Source organism: Ambystoma mexicanum, chromosome 2q, assembly GCF_040938575.1.
Source record: "Ambystoma mexicanum isolate Mex_15411 chromosome 2q, UKY_AmexF1_1, whole genome shotgun sequence".
Taxonomy (NCBI): domain Eukaryota; kingdom Metazoa; phylum Chordata; class Amphibia; order Caudata; family Ambystomatidae; genus Ambystoma; species Ambystoma mexicanum.
This window is the reverse complement of record NC_090924.1, coordinates 408988075-409013015: the sequence shown is the minus strand read 5'-3', so window position 1 is coordinate 409013015 and position 24941 is coordinate 408988075. Positions and strand designations below refer to the sequence as shown.

At 43.2% G+C, this 24941-nt stretch overlaps 1 protein-coding gene across 2 annotated transcripts in view; it reads right to left on the bottom strand.

The window, feature by feature from the left end:
- LOC138569454 (metalloproteinase inhibitor 1-like) overlaps positions 1-24941 on the bottom strand; it is a 380069-nt gene that overhangs the window by 127538 nt on the left and 227590 nt on the right. The window contains exon 6 of one of the 2 annotated variants that reach the window (XM_069647434.1): positions 18071-20597. The exons of the other annotated variant lie outside the window; for it this stretch is intronic. Within the exon in view, the coding sequence (XP_069503535.1) occupies positions 20460-20597 (138 nt within the window). The 3' untranslated portion in view covers positions 18071-20459. Of the gene's footprint in view, positions 1-18070; positions 20598-24941 lie in introns of those variants that run through there. 2 annotated transcript variants of the gene reach the window in all.

The window sequence follows — 24941 nt, the reverse complement described above, 5'->3', positions numbered from 1 at the left end:
TGAATGGCAGACCGTGGATGTTGGGCTGATTGGGTGGGGAGGCATGACCAGGCCAAGCCCCAGCACAAGGGGTACCAGTTTGCGTGCTGCTAGCATGTGGAATATTCCAGAAGGGTACAGGCATGCCAACCAATTGTAGAGGGGCACGTATTATGGAGCCATAAAGTTTGAGAAGCCAATAGTATATTGTGTATTAGTCTAACACCGAAGATGACTTGCACTTGGGATGAGCTTAGTTGTCCACCTGATTTTAGAGACCCAATCACGACCCTCTACCCCATAGAAAGTATATGTAGATGTTTCCTGTAAGCCTATCACATCCCCTAGTAGGTTTTCTTATTTTGCCACGTAGTATGACATCACTTACGACACATTTTTAGCATAAAGTATTGTTTTTTATTAAATGTTTTTGGGAACTCGTTGAGCAAGCTGTGCGGCGTCCGTTGATGTCCGTTGTACTCCCTGTTTTAAAGACTTGTTATTAAAACAGTTAATATTTGCCAACTTCCTGGGTCAGTCTGATTATTGATGTATGAGTAAAATCTGCATCCCCATCCATCTCAGATACTGTTACCTCGTCTTGAAGGACCCTGACGGGTTCAAAAGCATCATACCATACAAACATATCACTGACAGCTCCAACAAAGACAGAACTTGCAGGGCTGTTCACTCAACATATAAATACACAGTATCAGGGACTAAAATCATTAGATAACAAGATCTAGTTTAAAAACCACCAGTAATTTGTTCTACAGCATATAAATGCCCTCGTGACCACGTTGTTGAACGTAATGCAATGACAAGAGAAAGCTATCAGGTAACCAGAACACTCTGCCTATCAAGCATATCAGAATTACAACAACAAAGTAGCATAGCTTCAGCGACTGATCTAACCTGTGTCTCTCATGAGGGGTCTGAGAAACCTTAACCTGAGATCTAAGTAAAAGGGACAGGTTAAAGCAAAATGAATATCTGTTTCCACTTGCTCTTTACAGAATGGGGAGACTGCCGGAACCCTCTGGTTCCATTTGTTGCAGAGTCCTGCGAGTGGGAGGGTGCCAATCCAAAGCTTTGAATGCAAGGCTCAGGTAAACAGCAGTCACAATCAAAACAAAACAAACATAATTCAACTTGTCTGAGACCCTCGCCATCTCTGTCTGAGTGTGCCACTTAAAGCCCAAACATCGCCAGACTGTAAACAAAGAAATGCAAAAGACAAAAAAAAGAAAATAGGCCTTTTCCTGTGATGCACCCTGTCTCTGGAACAATTTACCAACACAGACAAGACTGGCCGCTCCAGCCTACACTTCAGGAGGGACCTGATGACCCTATGCTTCAAAGAAGATCTCGTTAATCACTGATCGCTCAACTCAACCCTTTCTCCCTCTCTGGAATTCCCACCTTCCCTGCTCAACCAACCATTGCAGCTTCTCTGCAGCCTATGCATCCTACGTGCAACCCTTGTGTCCATCCAATTTGTTCAGCGTTCAATTGCTTTCTAGCTAGCTTGGGCCTTTATAAAACACATGCTTACGTACATACCTGGTATTCCAGTCCACCACCAAATTGTTCTTGCCCGATAGATATTTTGCTCTGATTGATAAGCTCACATCCAGACAATAATGCCCAGAAATGTTTGCAGTTAGCCTGGATCTCATATCACCCAGGTAGTTCACATGCTAGATTGCAAACAAATTGTCCATTCACTGGAACACAAAGCAGTTTGCATGATATTAGAGGAGGATTTTGATTGCAAAGGACCCTGCCAAAAGTTCCAAACAATTGATATGCAACTCTTGTTAATCCAGTGTACATGCCATTCCGGTGGATATATCCAAGCATCTCACACTGCATACTGTGAAGGCATCATGAAGTATGACAGGACAACAGACTTAAAGTTCAAATAAAAGATGTTTATGAACTTAAATTTCAAGATGGTTGAAGGCCTACCTTGCCCTACATTAAAGTAGGATTTCCCTACTTGAACGAAACTAAGGAAAGTCTGAGTCAAAGAGTTCAACTTAAAAGACTGTCCAAAACCTATCGTTGCCCTCACACTACAATTAACCAATGTGTAGGGATGTTACAGTCAAAGGAAATAGTGTTCAAGTTCTGAGGTTCTTCGAGCTCACAGCTTACTTATTGCACCCCTTCCCCAACTACAAGAAAGTTCCAAGAAAAAGTCTCAAAGTTGACCTTTTTGCCAGTTCAAGGTGGTATAGTTCCGAACCAATCCTGTGGTTCCCTTCCCAAAATTTCAAGTAACACAATCCAAAAGAAAAAGGACAAGACAACAAATGTGGTTCTTAGAAGCCTTGGTTTCCCTACCCCAAGACTTGGTATAGTCTTTCTAAAGAAAAGAGTCTTAACAAAACACCAGGTCAATCTGACCTTCTTTCTGGCCCACTCTGACAGCTCATATGCAGTGGTTTCCTTAGGATGCTGTTCAGTGTTCTTACAGGTCAAGGAACCAGGGCCCCAGGACTCCTCAGAACACGCACATAGGTTTCCTTGGCACTTGCTCCAATGTACCAAGTCACCTTCGCTTATCTCCTGTTATTGGCCTCTTGGCTGTGTGGGTATTATTCCACTTCCTTGGTTTCTCCTTGATAGCCTTGTCGCTCTGCCACCATGTTTCCCCTACCACCTGCCAAGCTGTGGCTTTGTCACATTGCACTCACTCTCAAAACGGTCACTGTTTGGCTCTTTCCCCTTTTGAATACTCTTGTCTTTGATGTTTTAATTAGATCGCTGTGGCAAATGGGCTCAATTTGGTTCAGTGTTCAGGTGTGCACGTTTATTGTTCATATTTAAAGTTCTTTTCAGTTCAAGATTCAATGTGCACATATTTATTTCAATGTTTAAGTGTACCTTTAGTTCTGTATTCAAGGAAAATGTGTTCATAAATAAGTTTCTCTGCAGTTTGGTATTCAATAAACCTTTGATTGTTCAAAGTTAAGTTTCATTTGTGCTCAGTATTCAATAAGTATTTAATTGTTCAAAGTTCCGTTTTTCTTTAGTTAGTTATTTAATTAACACACAGTTGTTTCCATATTGCAGACCGATATTGCCTCACAGTCTTGTTGGAGCGCCCTGGAGCCACTCTGCCCTCCCGACACTCACCGGCTTCCTTTGATTTAGCACCGCAAACCCAGCTCACCTGCCTTTTACATCTCTCTGCACACCGGCAGCTTCAGTGCCTCGGTCGGCGTATAGGCAGCGTCCTCTCTGCTCCGGCTCCACGGCTGCTCCTATTGCATGCTCAGGGATCTGGAAGTTCCCAGGCTTGGGGAACTCACATGGCCCAGCTGCATCAGGTCCCCCAAGTCCACTGGAAATATTGCTGGCATCCTGGCTTGTGCTGCTCCAGTCCCACCATGGCTGCCTCCTTACATGCTGCTCCCCATCTCGCGCTTCTTCTCTCCTTCTCTGTCTGACTGATCTCCATGTATACACCTTGACAGGCTGCAGGTGTGGCTGACCAATTAGCCCTGCCTGGCCACAATCAGCAGGACATACCTGACCCTCACAACTCTAGTAGTCATTTTCCTCGTCCCAGTACCAAGTGGTGAAAGGAGGTAATCTTCACTGTTCTTGGTGGTCTCTTCTTCGTCCCAGTACTGTCAAGTGTGATATGTGGATGACTGAGGGCAACTTGCTTATAATAGCTTATAATAGCCTATAAAGGTTAGGTGAGGTTTGGGTTGTTTATCACTAGGGAAAGTGGGATACCATATCTGTCCTAAGGGCACCCCATTCCCAATCCTCACAGACCCTCCATGCAGGTGATCCTCCCTCACTTCTGCTGCCCCAGGGATCAGGATCCAAAAGCAATGTCCTTTCCCTGGCCACCTGCGTAAAGGATCGAAGGGGAGTAGGAGTGAGAATACCCTCTGGTTTCTCACAATACCTATACAGAGCTCCATGGCCATCTGTTCATGGATTACTTAAAAGCTAATGTCATTTATTTAGGACTACACATTCAGATGGCTCCGGTCTTGTTTCTTGAGGATGAAGAACACAAAATTGTTTTTCTTAAAAATTGTGATCAAATGAAGTTGTGATCTCATGCTCCACACTGTCAACACTGCCATTCGACATTCGAAGAAAACTAAACAAGACAAAACATTCATGACCATCCCTTTGCGCCTTTGTGACTAGCACGGCTATAGCTGATGCTGCTCTCAAACTCGAAAACATAAATAGGGAGATTGAAGAATGAAGACATAAAAATGAATGACCAACCCTTTGTGCCTTTCCGACTAGCATAGCTATAGCTGCTGCTGCTGTCAAACTCAAAAGATAAATAGGGAGATTGAAGAATTCAAAAACTGCAACTTACATAAAAAATGGAGCAAACTCAAAAAGGATGTCTCAAACTACCAAAGTACGAGTTTACCCCTACCTGCTTTCCAACTACCGACCTCCTACGACCTCCACCGTTCCAATTTAGGCAGGAGCAGAGAGTGCAGGAAGGTCCAAGACTCAAGTGGGTGTCCTTCTCGGACACCTCTAGTTCTTCCAACAAAGATACAAACAGCCCTACTGAATCTGATCAGTCTGACAATTCCAACAGGACTTTTTTAGGGAGAGGACAATCCTGCAGGCATCGTCTGACACAGAAGGACAATCAGGTTCAATCGACCAGATTCGACCAGGACTCCTTTAGTACCCGGCAACACAGTTATCCCAACTACCCCTGTTAGATCTCCCAGTCTTCAATTTTTCTTCCACTGTTTTATCTGCCACACAGATAAGTGTCCTTTAATGTGGTCTGAGTTTTCTCAGCGCATAGACGGTGACACTACCAAATTGGAGTTGCATGCCGTTTTTAGAAAAAATTGATTGGCTGTACGCTCTCTCCATGGAAATGATCACCTTAGAGAAGATGATTCTGAAAGACTTCCTGAAAGTGATTAAATCCAATAGCCAGCTCAAACACAAAGAACTTGAGCAATCAAGAAGTCGCTGAATTGAAACAACTCGGTCAGTACGGCGACATTACTATCAAATCCACTGACAAAGGAGGTGGGATTGTGGTTATGGATGCCACCAAATACATCCAGATGGTGAGAGCTCTTATTGACAACCATGACCATTATATGCCAATTTGGACCGTTCTGACAACTCCATCATGGAGAGGCTACATGATATGTGCACAGCAGGTGTTGAAAGTGGTATTCTTAGCTACAAAGAAGCTATGTTTCTGACTCCAAGAGGTGTCCACACTGCAACCACATTCTCACTAGCAAAAATTGTCAAAAATCAAGAAGACCCTGTAGGTTGCCCTTTTGTTTCATTGTGTGAGCCTGTTGGGGAACCCTGTGGTAAGTACATCGACAACCTTCTACAACCACTAATGCCTCACTCTTCTTCATATTTGAAAGATACTGCAACCACAATTCCTCACCTACAAGGTCAATCCTACAATTGTATAACATGCACATTTGTCAAATGTGACATAACGGCACTGTATGCTAACATTCTGCAGGTGGAAGCCCTCAGGGTGACCTCCAGCAGGTTGGACCAACACGCTCAACCACACAATTTTCCCACTGCTTTTTTGGTGGAACTACTTCGGATTGCCCTATGTGAGAAGGTCTTCTATTTCATGAATTATCTGTGTTTGCAATGCATAGGTACAGCCATGGGGACAGTCTTTGACCCCACCCTAGATAACGTTGGTATGGCTGAATTTGAGAGTCTACACATTTTTCAGAATAATCCCTTCATGTCTCAAATAAGACATTGGAAGAGATATGTATCAATTATGTGTTTCTTGTATGGCAAGGAAATGACACAAACTGCAAAGTTTTATGTTGTGGATCAACAGCTGTAACACACATTTAAAGTTCACCCATCAATCCAACAAGGACTCAATACCATTTTTGGACCTCCTCATCCAACATGACCGGGGGCTAATGTACACTACCCTATACTGGAAGACTACCAATAGCAATACCATTCTTCTATACAGTAGTCAACATCTGAAATCTTTGAGAGACAACCTGCCGGATGGCAATTTATTGCGGGTTCATAGAAATTGTTCTTTCAAGATGATTTTGCAGACCATGCCAACTCCATGATCTCCTGTATCGCTGACAGGGGCTATCCTTCTAAAACATTGACTCACACTGCCAAGTATGCGTACCACACAGATCGGGATTTCCTGTTGGCCACATGTGATCACACTCTTAAGGATGATCAATGGGTTTGGGTGATCACATTTTCACAAACTACGGTTGGTCTAAAAAAAATGAATCAAATAACACTGGAACTTGTTGGTTAGCACTGGCAGTACGGACAAATCCCCCCTCTTTGCCCTGAAACGGAGGTGTAACATAAAGATCCAATAGTACAAGCTAGGCTCCATGCACGTTCATCTCTACCAACTACTTTACCGGCTTTGTGGGCAACATACCAACAACTGATTGCTGGTCACTACCGGTGCGGCTTGTACGCTGTCTGTGTGTTCAGTCTCGCCAGTGAGTGTTCATTCACAAAGAAATCAACTGGTCTCTGAGATTTTATCCATATTTCAATACTTCCAACCTGGTGGTGTACATCATCAGATGTCCTTGTCAAGAAATGTATGTTGGAATGGCTACCAGCAAAGTCTCCATACGTATTGGAGAATTTAGTTGCCACATTCAAAACGGGGACCACAGCCCCACTGGTACAGCATTTTTTTAATTGCAATACCTCCAGAACTCCAATTCCAATGGAGTGAGTTATTCCTGACCCACACAATTTGATTACCATCATACATTTTGTCCTTGGGAGGATAGCTCAGCGTCAACGTGCTCGCCATGGAAGCAAGACGACACGAAGCAACACAGCTTCGATCCCCAGGTCCGTGCTTAGAAACCTCTGGGTATTTAAGCGCATTATAAATATGCAACTAAGACATCAAGTGCATTATAAATATGCAACTAAGACAAACAACTACGCAACTAATAAAGAATTCCTGTAACAGTGCCTTGATGCCCAAGGCTGTGTGAGTGCTTTAAAAATGCAAATAAATAAATACATTTGTTCTGTTTTGGAACATAAATATATATATTCTGGTTGAAGTCTCACCAGGATGGTTTGAATGAAGACCTGCAATGGTCCGCTCTATTGTGAGACCCCCAAAATGCCTGATAGGACAACCCTCGGCCACAATCCATCTTTATTATTATTTTTACAACCACAACTGCAGTAGTGGACTTGGTGCACTCATCCTAAACTTTGTTTTGATCCAGACAAGTTAAAGGCACATTCACAAATCTCCTTTGTATTGTTTACCCTATTTTTATGCTCTGTGAATCTCCAACCACACGGCAGCTTGCCGTGACACTTGTGAGCATAACAACTTACACGCTGCCCTGGAGGTTTCCTCCATTTGGTTGCAAGTCCTGTTTAAAGCCCCGAGCCCATAATTTACATTGAGGCTGGCTTTTTGCACAGTTATTAGCCGGAGTTCAGCCCACTTCAAGATAGCGACCCGCTAGACCAGACTGGAGTAGCGCACCACTTTTGTGCACTTACATAGCTAGAATGCACAAGACACCATTTTGAATTGATACACAGAGACCGGAGCACTTTAGATCAGGAAGAACTGAAGCTTTCGCGACACTCTGTAAGTCTGGATGCTTTTCGCAAGCTCCATTTGCAACAACACTCTGTATCCAGTCCACTTGTACTCGTCATACCTCAATGAGGCCCGTTTATCTTCCTCTTAGGACCTTTGCACTGAGTGCTCAAACATTGCTCCTATAGAGCTGGACAGACTACTTGTCTTGTAATTTTTCCACATGTATTGGACTTGACGTTATCAGGTTAGTGTTCCCCTTTCTTGCCATTTTGATACGGCTCATGCCATTTCTTTTTGTACTGTATGACTATATGTCATCTGATGTAACAACTGACTGCTTGGTAAGTTAAAACTTCTTGACACTGCAGTCTGGTTCAACTGTGTACTTAGCCATTTGGTGTCAGCTTGTACAAAGTTTTTTCAGGATCGGTGTTCATTTTTTGGTTTACACATGGAAGCTTTTTGGTATTGTTGCAGACACATCTGTAGTAGCTACAGTTTGGAGGTGGTTTTCCACATGAGGTGGTTCTATTATTATGTAAAATAAAGGCATTTTCAGCATAATAATTCTCAGGTAAAAATTCAGAATTTGTCAGACTTAATTTTCATTTTAAATTATTGAGACTTCATACATATGTTGTATTGGTCCACTGAAAGAATGTTTATAATTGGGCCATTCTTTTTTGGATCTCTCACAGGAATATCCTGCCAACTACCATCTGTCTTTGATTTTCAAGACTCAATAAATCTGTGGCCCTTAAGAAGGCTGGGCCCCATGGACTTATTTGGCACCACAAGCCGAAACTCAAGTTGACACCAATTTAAATTGTTTTTCCTAAAGACATTCCATCATGGGTTACTTTGATATTCCTTTGCTTACATCCTAAGGGGATCATGGCCAAAGTCAGTCCCTAGACCTATGTTGATTCAAACTTTACTTTCTATGGTCTGGAGACTTCTCTCCCTGGAGGGCCAAACATGTGTGTAACTCGGCGTGTTAATCCCTATTGGATTATATGATGTTCATGTAATGTTATTCCTTTGAGATTTATCCTTTCCATTCACAACTTTTCCTTTTTGCTTTTCTGCACAAACTGTTATGGTACAATTCTAAGTGAGGTCTTCTGCCTTACAAAGACAGGGTGGTTCTGAGTATCTTCCCACAGCCATTCCTTTCTCTCGCCTTATTTCTTTTTAGTGTTCAATACAATAACATCTTTATGTTTGTTCTTGTTTTTTCTTTTAAAAAAACATGTTTTTAATATACAGTGTTTGGCTATAACTGTCTACTTTCAAACAAAATGTACTTGATGAACTCATTCAAATAATTTATACAGTGTTTTTATTTAGCCCTTTGGGCTAATTTATGTGTTTGACTTTGAGATAGAAATACAGGATATGGAATTCCCCCTTTTCTGTACATTCCTATATGGGCGTGTCAGCTCATAGTGTGCACAACTGAATCATTGTCATCCATATAGTGACACCTATGTATACATTCACTGTGCACCATCTTTGACACTGATAGCTGAGTGTCACAAAGTGGAAGGTTTTCCCCATTTGTGAACACAAGCTCTACACATTTTTGAGTATTGGTGGGAACTGGCAGCACCTCTGGAGACACAGTGCTCTCCCCTCTACTCTCAGAGTATCTAAGGAACATTCAGCCACTCCCTAGCCTAATGGGACATCATCTGCTATGATACCCACACTGACTATGGCATCTTCCATGAAACCAGCAGCCACACCCATCTGCTTGGGTCTACTCTTACAGGCTGGATGGATCTCCCTTCCAAAATTGCAAGTCCCCACATTGAGCGTTTGGGTGCCTCACTGGTAGAGGGACCCTCACTCTTCTTTTCTGTGGTGGTGGACAAGCCATGTGTCTGGGATTTTCCTTCATGTTTTTGGGGGAATTTCTTGGAGAAAAGGTCAGAACCTATCTCCTTACCCTTGTTGTGTTTGACTTAATTTCATATGACTCTGTTTCTGGTGTGTTTGTCTGAGCCTTCTTCTGGATGCAATTACTCACATACCTCTCAGCAGTTCTTTCAAGCTATATAGGATCTGTGTCTTGTTCATTAGATGCTGGTGGAACTCTGCCCCGCAATTTCATGCTCAAATGCAACCAAATTAAACATTCCTTCAAAGTGTCAACTCACTGTGACCCACTGATTTGGCTAATTCAGGATGTGTGAAAACTCCATGAAAGTTTGAGCCCCCTTCTGAGGACGTGGACCACATTTTGATATAAATAGGCCTTTCCTAATGAGTCAACTGAATGATCAAAATCAGTTCCAGCTGTCGGTAGATGTCTCATTAGGTTTGCTCCCCCAATTCCTCTACCATCTCCTGGAGCTGGAATGCTAACTTTAGTGCTTTCAACCATTCAATGATTCCCTTCATCATCTCATACAGTTGAACTAAGTCCTTGAGGATATGGAACCACGCTTTCTTTGGAGGGCATCGCTGGAAACATTCCCCTCCCCACTAAAGGCTTGTGGGCCTCTCTCTGTTGCTCAAGTTCTACCTTGAGCAGAATCAAAACATGTTTTTGTTTCTTCTCTGCTAGGGCCAGCTTCCTCTCCTTTAGGAGGAGCTTTATTTCAGTAGGTTCCACCTTAGAGAGACCACCATGGGAACTGGCTGAGGTGATCTAACTCAAACTCAGGATGTTACTGATATCTAGAACCTCTGGGAAACCACACTACCCATCCTCTGTGAAGTATGGCAATAACAACTGTCTCCATCACTGTCTCCCTCCATCTCCCCCACACCACCACTAGTTGAATGGGTACCAAAGCTGAGGGCTCCAGATCTCTTTTGGCCCACTAGGCCTTCTCCACTACCCTAGCTTTCTCAAATGTTTTGGGACTCTCAAGCATTTCAGGTTTCTAACCTCACTGCCATGGACTAGTCCTCTTTCCTGGCATAGCTGGTGGAGAGCCCTAAACCTATGATTCCTCACTGAGCCCTTTCCAGTCAGTTCCATTGATTGGCAATCATAAAATGTCTGCCAGTTGTTCTAACATTTAAACCATCTTTTAATTTGGATGACTGAGCTATAGGTGCAGTCTGTATCAAATCCAACCCCTGCCCTAGCAACGAAATGACTACTAGTCTGCAGGAGAAAAGGGATGATTAGTGTTTAAATCACCTGTTCAGCTCCACACTTCTACTAAACCAGCAGTAATCCTATTTGTAAAGGTGAAACAGGCAGAGCCCGAAAGGGATGTGCATTGTGTGGTATCACACACCAAGGACAGGCTATATCTCAGGTGGGGTATGAACTGATAACAGTAGCAATCAAAAAACTTAAGTACAACGTCTCCAAATTAAAACAATGTGCAGTCAAGATTGAATAAAAATATAGACTTTTAAAGAAAAAATTAAATGCAAACAACTAATCAGAAAACACTAGAAAAGGCCACCCTTGTCAAAGAAGCACAGGGCATGCAGACATTTTGCAATCTGAATGTCTTGGTAGATGGGCAGTGGAGTTCAGGCAATCAGACTGGGAAGACATCTCAATTTTCAATGTTTTTGGAAGGAAAATGTGGGGAAGAGGCTTGAATGTCACGATGGTCCCAAAACTGGACATTGGGACAGGGCCTCTTCAAACAACCTGATTATTGTCTTTGGGGCTCAAAAGCTTTGAACCAGGCTTTTTTGTATTGAACCATTAGTCTGGCTGCTTGGTACCAGGTATCCCTATAGTTATGGTCACCGTACATAATGTTGCAGGGAAAGGTTTGTGGTGACATTATATCTGTGATCATATATATAGGGACAGGGGTACAGAGGGAGTGGGGGTTGCACAGGATTCCCCCCACTCCTCTTGGAAAAAAAGAGTTTTTTAGGGTTACGGGGGTGTCTCCCGCATGTTCCATGTGATAATGTCTCCGGAAAAACTGCCATCTTTCAGCACATTTTTTGCATGGCTACATTTTTGTGAGCACATTATCACATGGAACTGGCTGCTTTTAGCAATGGGCTAGTGTTGAGTAGATAGGAGCAGAAGCAACAGGCAGTGTGATGCAGTGCTGTTCAGCAGAGGCAACAGCTTGTGGGTCAAAGATGCTGTGGACCACAGGTGATGTTAGTTTACAGCCTTGGGAGACTTGGCAGCGTCAGTTATGGAGAAGAGAACACTGGCCTTCAGCTGCAAGCAGTCTCAATAGTGCATTGGGGTACTTCTGAGGCATCTACTTGCAGCTCAAAGAAGCTAGCGACTAGGTGGCAGTTCAGGACACTGGAAGACTCTTGGTCTCAAATATGGAGATGGCTGAGCTTCATTGTTGACATCAAAAGCAACTCAGAGATGTGGAGGCAGTTTGGATTTGAGGTTGGAGATGACTCCCACAGATCCCGTGCAGCAGCTTGGATGGCATTGAAGTTGATTTTGTGGGTGCTGAGTGTCCCATTTCAGAGGCCTCATGATGAGGTGAGTCCTTCTGTTCTGCACTCACTCTCCAGGGAGCTTGACTGGAACCTACAGGGGATCCTTCACTTACAATGAACGGATCCATGTGATAATGTCCCGGCAATAATGTTGCCATACAAGAATGGTGCTTTTTTTTGTGTGGCTGCATTATCATATGGATCCTGCTGGGAACACCCCTGCAACCCCCAACTTTTTTTAAAGGGGGCATTTACCCTATATATTGTCACCATATATAATGTCGCCTATGCCATTTCCCGGTAAATATATGTATGCTGACATTATATATGGGGACAATATTACCTGATACCCAATGGACAAGGTCCTGGTTCCAGTGCAGTCAGCGGTGAGGTCTTCTTCCAACAACAGTCACCCCCACATCTCACTTGGAATGGGTAGGGCACAGAGCTCTCTTCCACTGGATGGCTTCTGTCTTCACCTCTATCTAGAGGACTTTGAAGTACCCACTACTTCCAAAGGAGGTCTTGTCCTTGTTAAAGTCCAAAGACGAATCAAAGAAATATGAGGAGGCCCTCTCCTGTAAAACGCAACATGTCAGAGGGGGTTGGCCCAAAGTAAACCTGCTGTAAGGGGATCCTATTGAGGTTGTTGTAACAAGTGCCCTTTGCCTTCTGTCTTCACATCCAGATGAGCTTGCCTAGTGGAAATGGAAAAGAAAAGGAATAGAAACCAAGATGATGGGACCCTTCTCTTAACCCACTTCCCATGCCTGCTGACTTCAAAGGGACTCCAAAGACCAGAGGGTGAATGTGAAAGGGGCATTGGTATGGTAGTGCTACCCTTGAAGCACTGGTCCCAGGAGAGCCCCTGGGGAAAGGTCATATGGCCTGGGTAAAGGTGTTAAATCAGAAACAAAATACACCAATGAATAGGTTCAAGGGTACTCATACATGAAGGGCTCCCACAATTGGTTTAAAAAAAAATGACTCTTCCAAATTGTTATCATAGAGAAAGATCTCTAGAGGACTTTTTATGTTGTAATTGCATGAGTCAAAAACACAACAACACAATTTACAGAGAGAGAATAGACATCATCAATGGTGTGTTGGACCATAACAGAACATAAACGTAAATGCTTTAAAACACCATTTACCACCAATGCTGTGGATAAAGTTGAAAATGGTGTGTGTGCAACAAACCCAACCTCTGTGGAGGTTTGTCAAAACAGACACAGTTCAATTGTGAAACAATTCAAAGCGGAATTCTAAAGACAACGTAAAACAACTAAGAGGCAACAGATAAGATTTTTCATGTGTGGACAGCAATCAATGTGCTGTGAATTCGGGGAGTAGTATGTCTACACCAGGTGTTTCGGCCGTTTAGAATTGGGCTAAATGAGCCTCATCTTTGGGACGGCCATCATCAGGACAAGGTTCTGTACACGGGACGTCTAAGCTGTGGGGAAGGGAGATCACAATCAGGTGGGTGTATGAGCCGCAGAACTAATTTAAATTGACTGAATCAAAAATGTGTAGTCACAAAATAGAAAACACACAGATTACCTAGGTAGCAATTGATAGGCACTGTATTAGAGATCCATACGCCACACTGGGCTGGTCTCTAGGTACTCCTGTTGTGTTGAACAGAAAAAAGGGGGGGGGGAGTGAGTCTAAACCCCAGCCGTTATGTACATAATAAATATAAATGTACACAAAGCATAAAACGTGTCTTACCTTTCACCGAATAACTACAGGTGAAAAGGTCCAATGTGTTGTAAAGCGGTCAGCCATCAAAGGTATGGCTGCAAGTAAACAGAAAGTCACATTTAAGTGTCTGAATGTAACGACTGCTCATGTGGAACTAAAAGTGCCCATGCTGGCGAATTTACCTTTGGTGGTGGGCCAGATAGGCTGTCAAAAGGCTGCGTACAGAGAGCGGGTCAATATTCTAACAGGAGAAACAGATCAGTAAACTTCGCAGGCACTTCATCGAGTGGAAGTGGCAGTGCCTCTAGTTTAACTGGATTAACAGGACAGCCACCACAACCTTTTTTTCCCAGGGGCGGACAAAGAGGACGACCGAAGAGACCCCCGGCCCAGTCAGGGCAGCGCATGAGATCGCGCCAATGGTATCAGAACCAAGGGCAGAATCAGGTATACCAGTCTTCATCTTATCCTCCCGGACCATGACCGCATCAGAATTGCGGCTCCTAGGTAAGGGTCTATCTTTTGTCCCCGCCCAAAGGACACGACCTTTTGAAATTGAACTTGAATTACGGAAATTCTTTAGGAATATTCGTTTAAAACATTTCTTTGAAATGTATATACCATCCAATACGGAAGCTACAGTAGACCCACGCCGAAACACAGAGAACATTACGGGTCTGAAAGAACACTCTAAATTCTATCCCCCACCGGGCTCCACCCCAGGTGAGATAATTACTTTTGAAAAAATTGTCATCAAGACCGTAATGGCTGGTTTCAAAAAAGAACATTTTTACTAGGACAATCTAGATAAAGAATAACGGATTGCCATGAAAAGTCTGGAAACTGACAGATCAATAACTATTAAGCCCGCAGACATATTTCACCACCCACGGAATGACATTGAATAGAGCAAAGACAAAAATGTTGGTCTTTGGCAAAGGAAGAGTGGAATCCAAACAGTCTCTTGGAGGAGAAGCGATTGAGGTTGTAAAATCGTACTGCTATCTTGGCATATTGTTCACAAAGAATGGGCAATGGCCAATACATGTTGAAGCCATTGCAGAGAAGGCCGCAGCTAGGCTTTGTGGCCTTCTCAGATTTTATCATATGTATGGGGGACACATGCTTGGCAAGTGCCTTGGTGTATATAAGGCCATGGTCCGCTCCTTGATGACCTATGGGAGTGAGATCTGGGGTTTCACTAATTGTTATGTATTGGAGAAACAGCAGAATAGAACAATGAAAAAATGAAATGAAAAAATGTGTGAGCCTCCCGCAAGACACACCAAATAGTGCTTTGCCTATGGAATTGGGGATCCCGTCAATTGAGGTAACAGGCCCAGAGAATGTTTGCGTCGTATTTTAAAAAGTGTAGTGACGGGCCAATCTCTAAACGCATACTTGGTTGGGGAAATTGAGACATCCCTGGCACTTTCTAAATTTCAATGATATAATGAAGGCACTAAGTTAATGATGGATGGCATATTCCTTTTAAAGAATGCCGGTCTCATGACACGTTAAGCAACATTGTAGATATAATGTTAAAAAAGGAAGCAAGGAGGTGAGACTCGGAAAGGAATATTAGAATGGCATGCTCCCTACCTTCACTTGCTTTCTTTACGGCCTCAAGAGACACTTCTCTTGGAGGTGGGGCGATCTGCTTAATCAGATCAAGGCCATGTAGAAGGCTCATCATAATGGCAAGGCTCAATTTGTTACCTCAGAAGGACAGGTATAGGGGGCTCGAGTGAAAGGACGAGGAACTGTTTTAGTAATCATAATCGAGTTGAGGATTTGGGCCACTTCTTACTGCTATGTCCATGCTATTTAGATATTCGCAAACAGTTTTTAAATCATTTTTTAAAAGCCCTACATATTAGCTGATGTTACTGTGATGCAATTAATTTCATTATGGAGAATAATGACGAGGTATTTTTGTACAATTTAAATACCTGTGTTTTATTGCACTAAATAGGAGAGCACTCATTTTAAACACAGTATAAAGTATGATGCATGTAATTTGATGATGTTTGTAATTTGTTTTCTGTTTAATGGAGAAATCCAAATTAAATAAAGATTTGATTGATTGACACTTGACACTACAAGGGGGGAAGGTGTGTGTGTGTGTGTGTATGTGTGTGTCCAATGTGTTACATGACTTGAGTATTAGAACTGATTGGCAGTCCAATCATCATAACATAATATGCATAATATGATATATAATGATTATACATATATTTGTATATGAATTAAATGATATGAATGTTAAACTTAACATTAATAACTTGTGACGAATCTGTGGATGTCATCCCTTCTCCCCTAGGGGGAGGTCTGTTCCATGGGGCCAGGTTGGTGCGTCCACAGAACAACAATGCCCCTTTGGATAGGGCACCAGAGATAGATCACACTGGAGACGAAGCCCCTTATGGGATTAGGGTCAACCATTCCTAGAGAATGTGTGATACAAACGCCTTGTTAGACCCTCCCTCTTTCACCAAGACAAATCCTCCTTCCCTCTTTCCCACCAGTGGCAATATATGCTATGGTAATATCAACTAACTTTAGACCAGACTAGTGGCTCTAAAAATACCAATTGCCTTCCAAATAGCTCCATTACAAGTACTGTTAATAGAAATGTGACCTGAAGTATGCAGATCCTTCTGAGAACCAATGGGAACAATCTAGTCTCTAAAGGCATTTGATTGGTTCAAGGAACTACAAAACATCAGAAGGAAACCAACATGGAGAGATGCATCCTCTTTCGAGGAAACCCAGGAGAAGCCGACCCAGCAAACAGGGGACCACAGCAGGAGACGCTGTGCACTGAGGTGAACGGGAGCACGAAAGTAGCCCAAGGGAAAGGAGCTACTTTGATCCTTTACTGTCTTTCTCCTCTTACATTTCCTCTCTTGCTCAGTCCTGCCACTTTCAACCATACAACACCTGCAGGATTTGTCTGATTTGTACCTTCTTTACCACCAAGATGCTTGTTCTCACAGTTATTCTTTTTCTGATCTGACTACTGTTCGCACTTCTTTTTGGCCCTCCTGGTTTATTCTCCCTCTCTGTTTTACGTTGTCTGTAATTCTGCTATTCCTCTTCTATTTCTGCTCACACACATTTTGCCCATCTTTGTCTACCCTAGTTTCTCATTGATGGCTTACTTTTCCTGCTCATCTACAGTTTCATAAACTCTGTAATGTTTAGAAATCTATTCATGGCCAGAGGCGTTGCTAGAGCGGGGATGAGAGGGCTATAGCCCCGGGTCTTTTGGTTGTAGCCCCGGATAGAAGCTGAGGGGTTACAACCAAAAAGGTTAGCTAGCCCCCATTCCCGACAGTCCCAAAATTAGCATAGCCCCGGATCTTTTCCAGACCTAGCAAGAACCCTGTTCATGCCTTACCTCCCATTATCTCTCTTACCTTGCTTTACACCCTCAGACTCTTTTCTCCTCCTCTATTTACATTTTACCTGTCCCTCATCCACCCTGTTTCTGTTCTTTCTCCTTTCGTCTAAGCTCTGTAATTTTCTTCTCTTTTCATTCGACTCTACTTTTGCTTCTTTTTATAAAACTTATCTTCTCACTTCTCCCAATCCTCAGGAGTGTTGACTGCCTCCAGTCTATTTGTGTATTTTATTTGTCCAGCACTTTGGTGAAAGTGCAGTATAAATTCAATAGACCAAGCTAAATAAATAAATGTACCCTCCAATCCTTTGAGGCGGCTGCAATATGACTAACAGATCAGACAGGCAACAATTAAATGCCAAAGTAAATATACGTTGACTTGGTTTGTCTTTTAAGTACACCTCCAGGGGAATTTAGTTTTGGCAAACTGTTTAAAAACTATATGATTCACTTTTTGTCAGAGTGAAGATGTTCATAAAAATGTAAGTTTTTTTTACACTTTTCGAGAAGAGCACATTTTCAGCCACAACAAATGCCATATTCGTTTTTTGGTTCATTGAGTCACCGGGGCACATTCATGTTCATATTTTCGCTAAACTTTTTTACTTGCTCTTTGTACTTAGAAATCTAGTAAGAGTAACACACACTATTTAGTCAGGTTGGCCAACACCATCAATCTATGGATGGTATGAAGCCACTGCGTCAGTGGCTTCTCGAAATGCCTGTTTCTCAATTGAAGTATAAATAATTTCAACCATTGGCCTTCCCTAATTCTCAAAGAACACAGAAGTCTATACTTTAACCAAAAATGCTGTGCTAGAGATGTGATTATTTTTTAAAATGACTGGGCATAATATCAAATTAAAAAATAATGCACATACACATTTGATTCCAAATGCTAAATAGAAAAAACAAATACAACTTTTCAGGGAACTTAGAGCATCAGGATCTTCATTTCAAATATCCTTAAAACAAATATAGAGGATTGATGAAAACAGATTTTATTATTTGATGGAGCACTTTAAACTCAACGGAGTCTTGTAACAATACAATTGCAAAATCATTATTAAAAGGTTACCATTAAAATGATGCGATAAAGAAGATTCATTTTTGGAGTAATCTTTATTATTTTGTCTTCATAATGTGGAAAGGAGGAGGACACATGCAATCACCAAGACCCTTAAACAGTTTTCCACAATACAAGTTATGTCATGCTTGGGAGATGCAACAAACGAGTCTGGACAAGTGGAGAACAAGAGGAAATGAAGTCTGAGTAACATCAACATGAAAATTCCCAAACCATCAAATTATTTCTATTAATTGATTCATTCAAGAGATGATAACACTTTGATATCCACTTAGTGGCATGCTTGGACATATTAACACTCCAATTACAATAAAGGAAACTCAACAGCAAGTGGAAGGTCAAATAAATATGATTCGAGTTTGTTATGATCTAGCCAACAAGACCTTTATAAGCTCTCTTCGTAGAAATATTAGGCACAGCTCCTATCCTTGTTATTCTAGGTTAACCATAACCTTGAATCTGGACTTTATTATTCAATATTTAAGTCAACCAGACAGGTAGAACATAGTTAAGTATGGGGCCTTAAGCGAAGAGGAGTGTTAGTCAGTGAACATCTCTATGGCACACAGATCATTGTGCTGGTTCTGAAAGGGTTGATAATATTAGAAAAACATTGTGGAACTGTTTCTGTTTATGATTTATTTTAGTTGAATCCCACTTGAGGGGGAGGTGGTGTGGTGTCAGCCTTGTTTATTGGGGGAGGGGAGCACACAGTGACTGGTTGACACGACATCTTGCTCTTGCAGACAGATTGGTGAATTCAAAGTGGAGAGTAAGCTGCACTCACACTAGAGAGTGCAGGATTAGAGAAAGGGCAACTGAATAGGACATGAATTGTCGGGTAGTGAGTGTGCCATGAAATGGAAAATATGAAGGCAATAATGGAGGAGAGAGGCATGGAAATAAGTAGGAAGGGGTTTAATGTGTATATTTAGTAGACTAATCAAATACCTACATCATAGCTGTAAGGTAGCCATTTCCTGTGCTTCCAGTGTGTTATGCAGAGAAGAGATGCAGTACCAATTTATTGGAAATTAGGCTTAGTTTATTTAGAAAAGGAGATTGGCAGGGTAGTTTGGGGCACATCTCTCTGGGTAAGCAGAGTGCAAGGAGATGAAATCCAGGCTGAATATCTGCCAGGTTACAAGAACATGATTGCAGATTTCCTTTGAATGAAGACACTTAAGAATGGAATTGATCAAAGAAAATGAATTACAGAGCAAATCAACCTGGTCATTGGGAGAGGGCCCACAAGGATGATGAGGTGTTCATGAATACTGTGGAGCATGCATTGGATATGTTGGAAGAGTGGGCTACGCTAGCACAATGAGATCAAAACGCTCAGGGCAATTATGGGTGAGAAAGATGTCTAGGTGAACTACTATGCAGGAGTGAAAGGGTTAATCCACTCCACACGTTCAGGAAAATGTGTCGCTAAGTAGCTCATAAGGAATAACTGGGCACTAACAAAACCAAAAGCAAACTAGCATCCGATTGCAGAATGCAGTGAAAGTGGTAAGGCGTTTAACCCATGTAATGGGTCCTTCATATGCAAATAGAACCTTTTTGTCATGGAAGTGCATAGCTCTGGGTGTTGTTTTGTCCATTCTATTCATCAGCAGACGAAGGAATGATGTTGCTGTACATGTGGACTTATTTTTCAAAAGGCCTAAAGTCATAGTTGCTGTTCAGGTGATTCATTAAAATGTGACGCTATTTAAGAGATAATGTTAATCCGCTTGTGTTTGGCGGGATTTAGCCACACTATTCTGGATTACGTTAAGATATCAGCTGAGAGCAAAGAGCGTGGCAGCAAGAGTTGCAAGAGAGAGATTGGCTGCGCACAGATTTGCATCAGACTCTACTACTTCTGTTTTGCGCTAAGATGCATTGGGACGGTGGAAGAACTGTATGTGATTGGGTGGGTATAAAGTTAGGCATGAGTCATGGGAAGATATACTTTTGAGTGATGGACTAAGAAAATGATGTGAAGTGGCACACACAAGAATACATGGAACACCTGGATATGTTGACATATATTGCATAACATATGCAACCATCTGGATGCAGTGTGTGTGTGTGCGTGTGTGTGTATGTGTGTGTGTGTGTGTGTGTGTGTGTGTGTTTTTGTGTGCGTGCGCGCGCGCGCACGAAGAAAAAGCTGACACCAATACGCATCTAATTACATCTTCTAGAAATTACACTTCAAAAGAATACATGATGAGGGTAATGAACCGAGTGACCTCTTCTACCACATACACTTTGACAATTTAATATTCAATTTATGCCATAGGTTTCCAGCTGCAGGTGCCGTTAACGTTTAGAAGACACCTCTTTGTCAGGTCCTGATCCGTCCGCTGTGGCCCGGGTTCATCAAAAATGCACTGGTTCTTTCCAAAGACGTACCTTTTTGTAGCAACCTAGTGTATAAGAACAACAAATACAACATACATGTTTAGGAACATAGTGGTGAAACACTAGTCATTCTGCAATTCAGGCCACTATTTTCAGCATCTATCTATGTAAGTCAGAACATGCTGTGTTTTCATGCAGTGCAATTCTAGCTGAGAACATAAGGAGATCAAGTAAAACCTACGATAATGTGGTTTAAAGAAGACTAGAAAATTAAGGCTGCTGCTAGAAAGATATGGAGAGTGGGGCTAGAGAGTTAGGAGAGTATACAGGTTAGGGAGGCAAACGCGACTGCCCAATCTATATTTCTGCGAGTTTCTAACAAGCCGTTCTTCCGCGCCGCGTCACTAAGTTACTGGATCCTAATCAGTGATTCCTTTCCCTTGTCCTCTTATTCTACATGCAGAGAAGCCAAAACGTTCCCTTGCAATCCTAGTCCCCAAGAAGACCCAAAAGACCTGAAACAATTGAGCAGATCCTCCCACATTGTGCCGACCTGTTTCTATAGCAACGTTTACCAGCTTTAGAGAAGAAATGATGACACACTTGTGTGGGGTTTCTCACAGGTATTTCACACTTTTACTTATTAATAATAACATTACATTATTAATATTATTAATAATAATGCTTTATTTCGACAGTAAAAACTGCCATAAAAGCAACACCAATTTACCAAAAATCAGCAAATATTAGAAATACATCTAAAAATCTCAATGACATTAGAGAAATCCATACATAGAAGCAATACTCAAGAGCAAAATACTAAAAGCACTAATGAGTAAACAGTAAATATAATTAACGAAGGCTCGTTAAACAAAATGTACATAAATACAGTCCACAAAATAATTAGAGGCAACCTTAATGCAGGTCCTATTTCACATGACTCGAGAAGTGTTATAAACAATCGTAGCCTTGAATTCCCACTTTAAACCTTGAATTAGATGGCCGCTGCGTAATTGTTTGCATGCCCTTAGGAGGCTCTAGGAGTTGCCAGTTTCCTAGACCAGATTGCAATATTTCTATTAGTAAATGGCTTAGGTTCTGATGATGACTCTGCCTGTAACAGACAGTCTTACTGAAGTGAAATCAACAACTGCTGCCAGCGCTAATATCATGTTAAATATCCACAAGTCCTCCAGCAGAGAAGAGCAAAGGGACATTAAATGAACCCAAGGACTGATGTATTTCGCTTATAAGCGAAAAGGCTTCCCCTGGCGTGTTGGGGCATAAGTAGACTGTTTTTCGGCAACACATGTTATAAAAGGAGAAGATGTTTCATGAATTATTACAGGGATTTTTCTTTTCACAGTCAGCAGTCTCCTTTAGTCTCCTCTTTGTTAAAGGTGCTGGTGCCAGATCTAATACTGTGGACGTTGCAGAAAGGTCGGGTGATAACATCTCGCAAATTAAGTTGACCGTCAGGAGAGTATAAAAAAAGTCCTTTTTGGAAAATATGACGTGGGCGCACTGCACAGATCAAGTTCCGCTTAGAGCCTGTTCAGACTCAAATGACCACGTTCAACTCTAAAAATAGCAGCGTTATAACATTCCTTCCCGCCTTATCTCGTGTCTTGCTAATTCGGCAACCATAGTATTTGGGCCAATTCCACTTGCCACACACATGACCTCCAGGAGCTTTGCAGCCTACTCAGCAACTTCAGCGGCGAAAGCAAACAATACCGTCAGAGAGTTACTCCCGTCTTCAATCAAGTAGCAGGGGACCTTCACCTCCTTGCCAGCCACAAACTCCCTGGAAGCGCCAACTCCTGCACGTTTCCCCCCGCAGGCAGTTATCTCATCCCCATTCCACGAGTCTGACTGGCTTTTCTGACCATCCCCCTTATATCGCTGCCCCTTGGTGTCAGCAACTCCCCCTTTGGTGGCCGCTGCCCCCGCCCCTCCTTTCCCTAGGTCCCACCTCCCTTAAATTGCATTTACTATAGCCAGCCTTCCCTGACCTCACATGCTTATGCCCCATACCTCCCCACGTCCTTGCACCCTGGATGGCATGCCCCCCCTCCTTTCATGTCCCGAGCTGCCCTCCCCCAATGTCACAGTCGGGGGTCACCCATCCGGTGACATCCCACACTAGGCTGCCCAGACCCCCTCCCATCTGAGTTTCCCCGATACATCACCTCCCATTCTCCCCCCCCCCAATAAGTCACAGCCACACCATTTTTGTCGATGATCAACATGACACAGCTGCTTTATTTTGGCGAGAGTTAGCTTACAGGTGATCTGTGTTGACAATCCCACCCGCAGGAACTACACTGAGATAGAATCCATTGGTTCACTGTGTCGTCCTGGTAGCACTTGCCTCCCTAAATGCCCCTGCTTGCCTTTGCTGGTAGGTGGCCAGTTATCTCGTCCCCATTCCCCGAGCCCAACTGGCTTTTCAAACCACCCCCTTATATCGCTGACCCTCTCCCCTTGGCATCAGACACTCCCCCTTTGGTGGCCGCTGCCTCCCTCCCCTCCTTTCCCCAGGTCCCATCTCCCCGAGTTGCATTTACTATAGCCAGCCTTCCCTGACCTCGCTTGCAGCAGTAATGTTCCCCCTTTCCTTTCGCCCCAATCGGTTGCTTATCTCCCATGCCTCCCCAAGGCCTTGTTCTCTGGGGGGCGTGTTTCCTCTCCCCCAACTCCCTCCTTATGACCGCCAGACCCTTTTGCCCGTTATAGCCCTTTTTATCTTTGGATACACCAGGTAACTCCGCCAAGACTATACCGCGGCAATCGCTGCCGCCGAGTTCCCCCACACAGACTATCTTCTATTTCCCTCCACCTGGTGCACCCCTTGCTGCTGTCAACCCACCCTTCATGTGTAGCCCTCTTTCTTCTTTTGTTGCATCACCTTCCAGATGTCTGTCTGCACTGCCCTCCCCCTTACCGGGGATTCCACATTTTTATGCTGCATAATGCCTTTCTTCTCCCTTTCCTGTTCTTACTTGCATCCATACCCTTCCAACGTATCCCTGATACTGCTTCTCATCAATGCCATTCCCACATCAGACAGATGAGCATTGTCCTGGTTAAAATACTCTGGTGTTCTTAGGGTGATTAGGGTATGCCTGACCCCTGCCAAAGCCAATGCCTCTCAAAAATGTTCCAATGCATGCATTCAAACGCCTCTGTGATCCCTCCACCGCTCTGTGTGACTGCAACAGCTTCCATTTATGTATAGGAATGGATTCCGACCATACTATCTCTGTGTCCCCCAATTTTGGACTCAGTGTGCCTCGCGTTAGCTGTAACAACAGTCCTCTACTCTTTGCCGTCAAGTCATTGCCCCCCAAGGTAAATTACCAGGATGTGCAGCCTTCCTTTACGTGCTACCTCCCCCCATTACCAGCCCATTTAGCTCGCACCATCTCACGCTCCTGTCCGTTCCACTCAACCTTTGTCTCCAAAAGCCCCATTTCCATGCTCCGCTTTGCCTATCATATGCTCCTTGCTGCTCGCATGACGAACGACTGTCGTACCAGCCAGGTTTCAGTTTGCCCTGAGAATAAAAGTATGGATTCAGTTTCTCGTGTTTTTTAAATTTTTTCATCTGCTTGTATGCTTCCGTGTCCCCCCTGCTCCATCCTCCCTTTTTTGCCCCTGCCTCCTCCTCTGAAGTGGTGTTTCTTCCCTTGTGCCCTGTTCCCCCGTCAGCCTGTCCACTGTCTCAATTCCCGCTCTTGCTTACCCCTTGACCTGTACCCTTGTTCACTAACCCCAGGACGATCCCTGGCCAAAGGTAGCTCTGGAATTGGAATGACCTCCATCTCACCAACTACATTATTCGCTTCTCCTCAAGCCCCTCTACATAGGCCATGATTGCTGTCCCTATCCTGAACCATGTGGCGTATATCTCTTCTGTCCCAGACCTATCTTTGCTAATGACATGGCCAGCACCCTCCTAAATTCAAACTGTGTCAAATGTATTCCATCCTGATGCAAGAATAAATATTATTGGATATTTCTCTTCCTCACCTAGCACACCCAATGTGACCTCCTGACCCGTCCCATCCTGGTCCGTTTTTGACCATCTAATGAGAATACTCATGTGTGTCCTGTGCATTGTTATGTCTGTTCTTCCCATTGCTCTGCTGCTGGTTTCCATCCCGGAGCGGGCAACCAGCTCACTGTTTCTGAATTCCCCAAAGAAAGCTACACAGAAGGCTGCCCTAAATAACCTACCATCATAGGGCGACTTGCAAAACCCACCCACTTGGTGGACCAGCTGCCTCAGCACCCGGAAGTCTATTGACAGTCAGTCATATGGGATCAGTGTCCTCCCTCTGTTCCAACCTTCCAGCGCGGTCCTGAATGTGAAGCTCTTAGTTGGGTCTCCTCTACCCTACAAA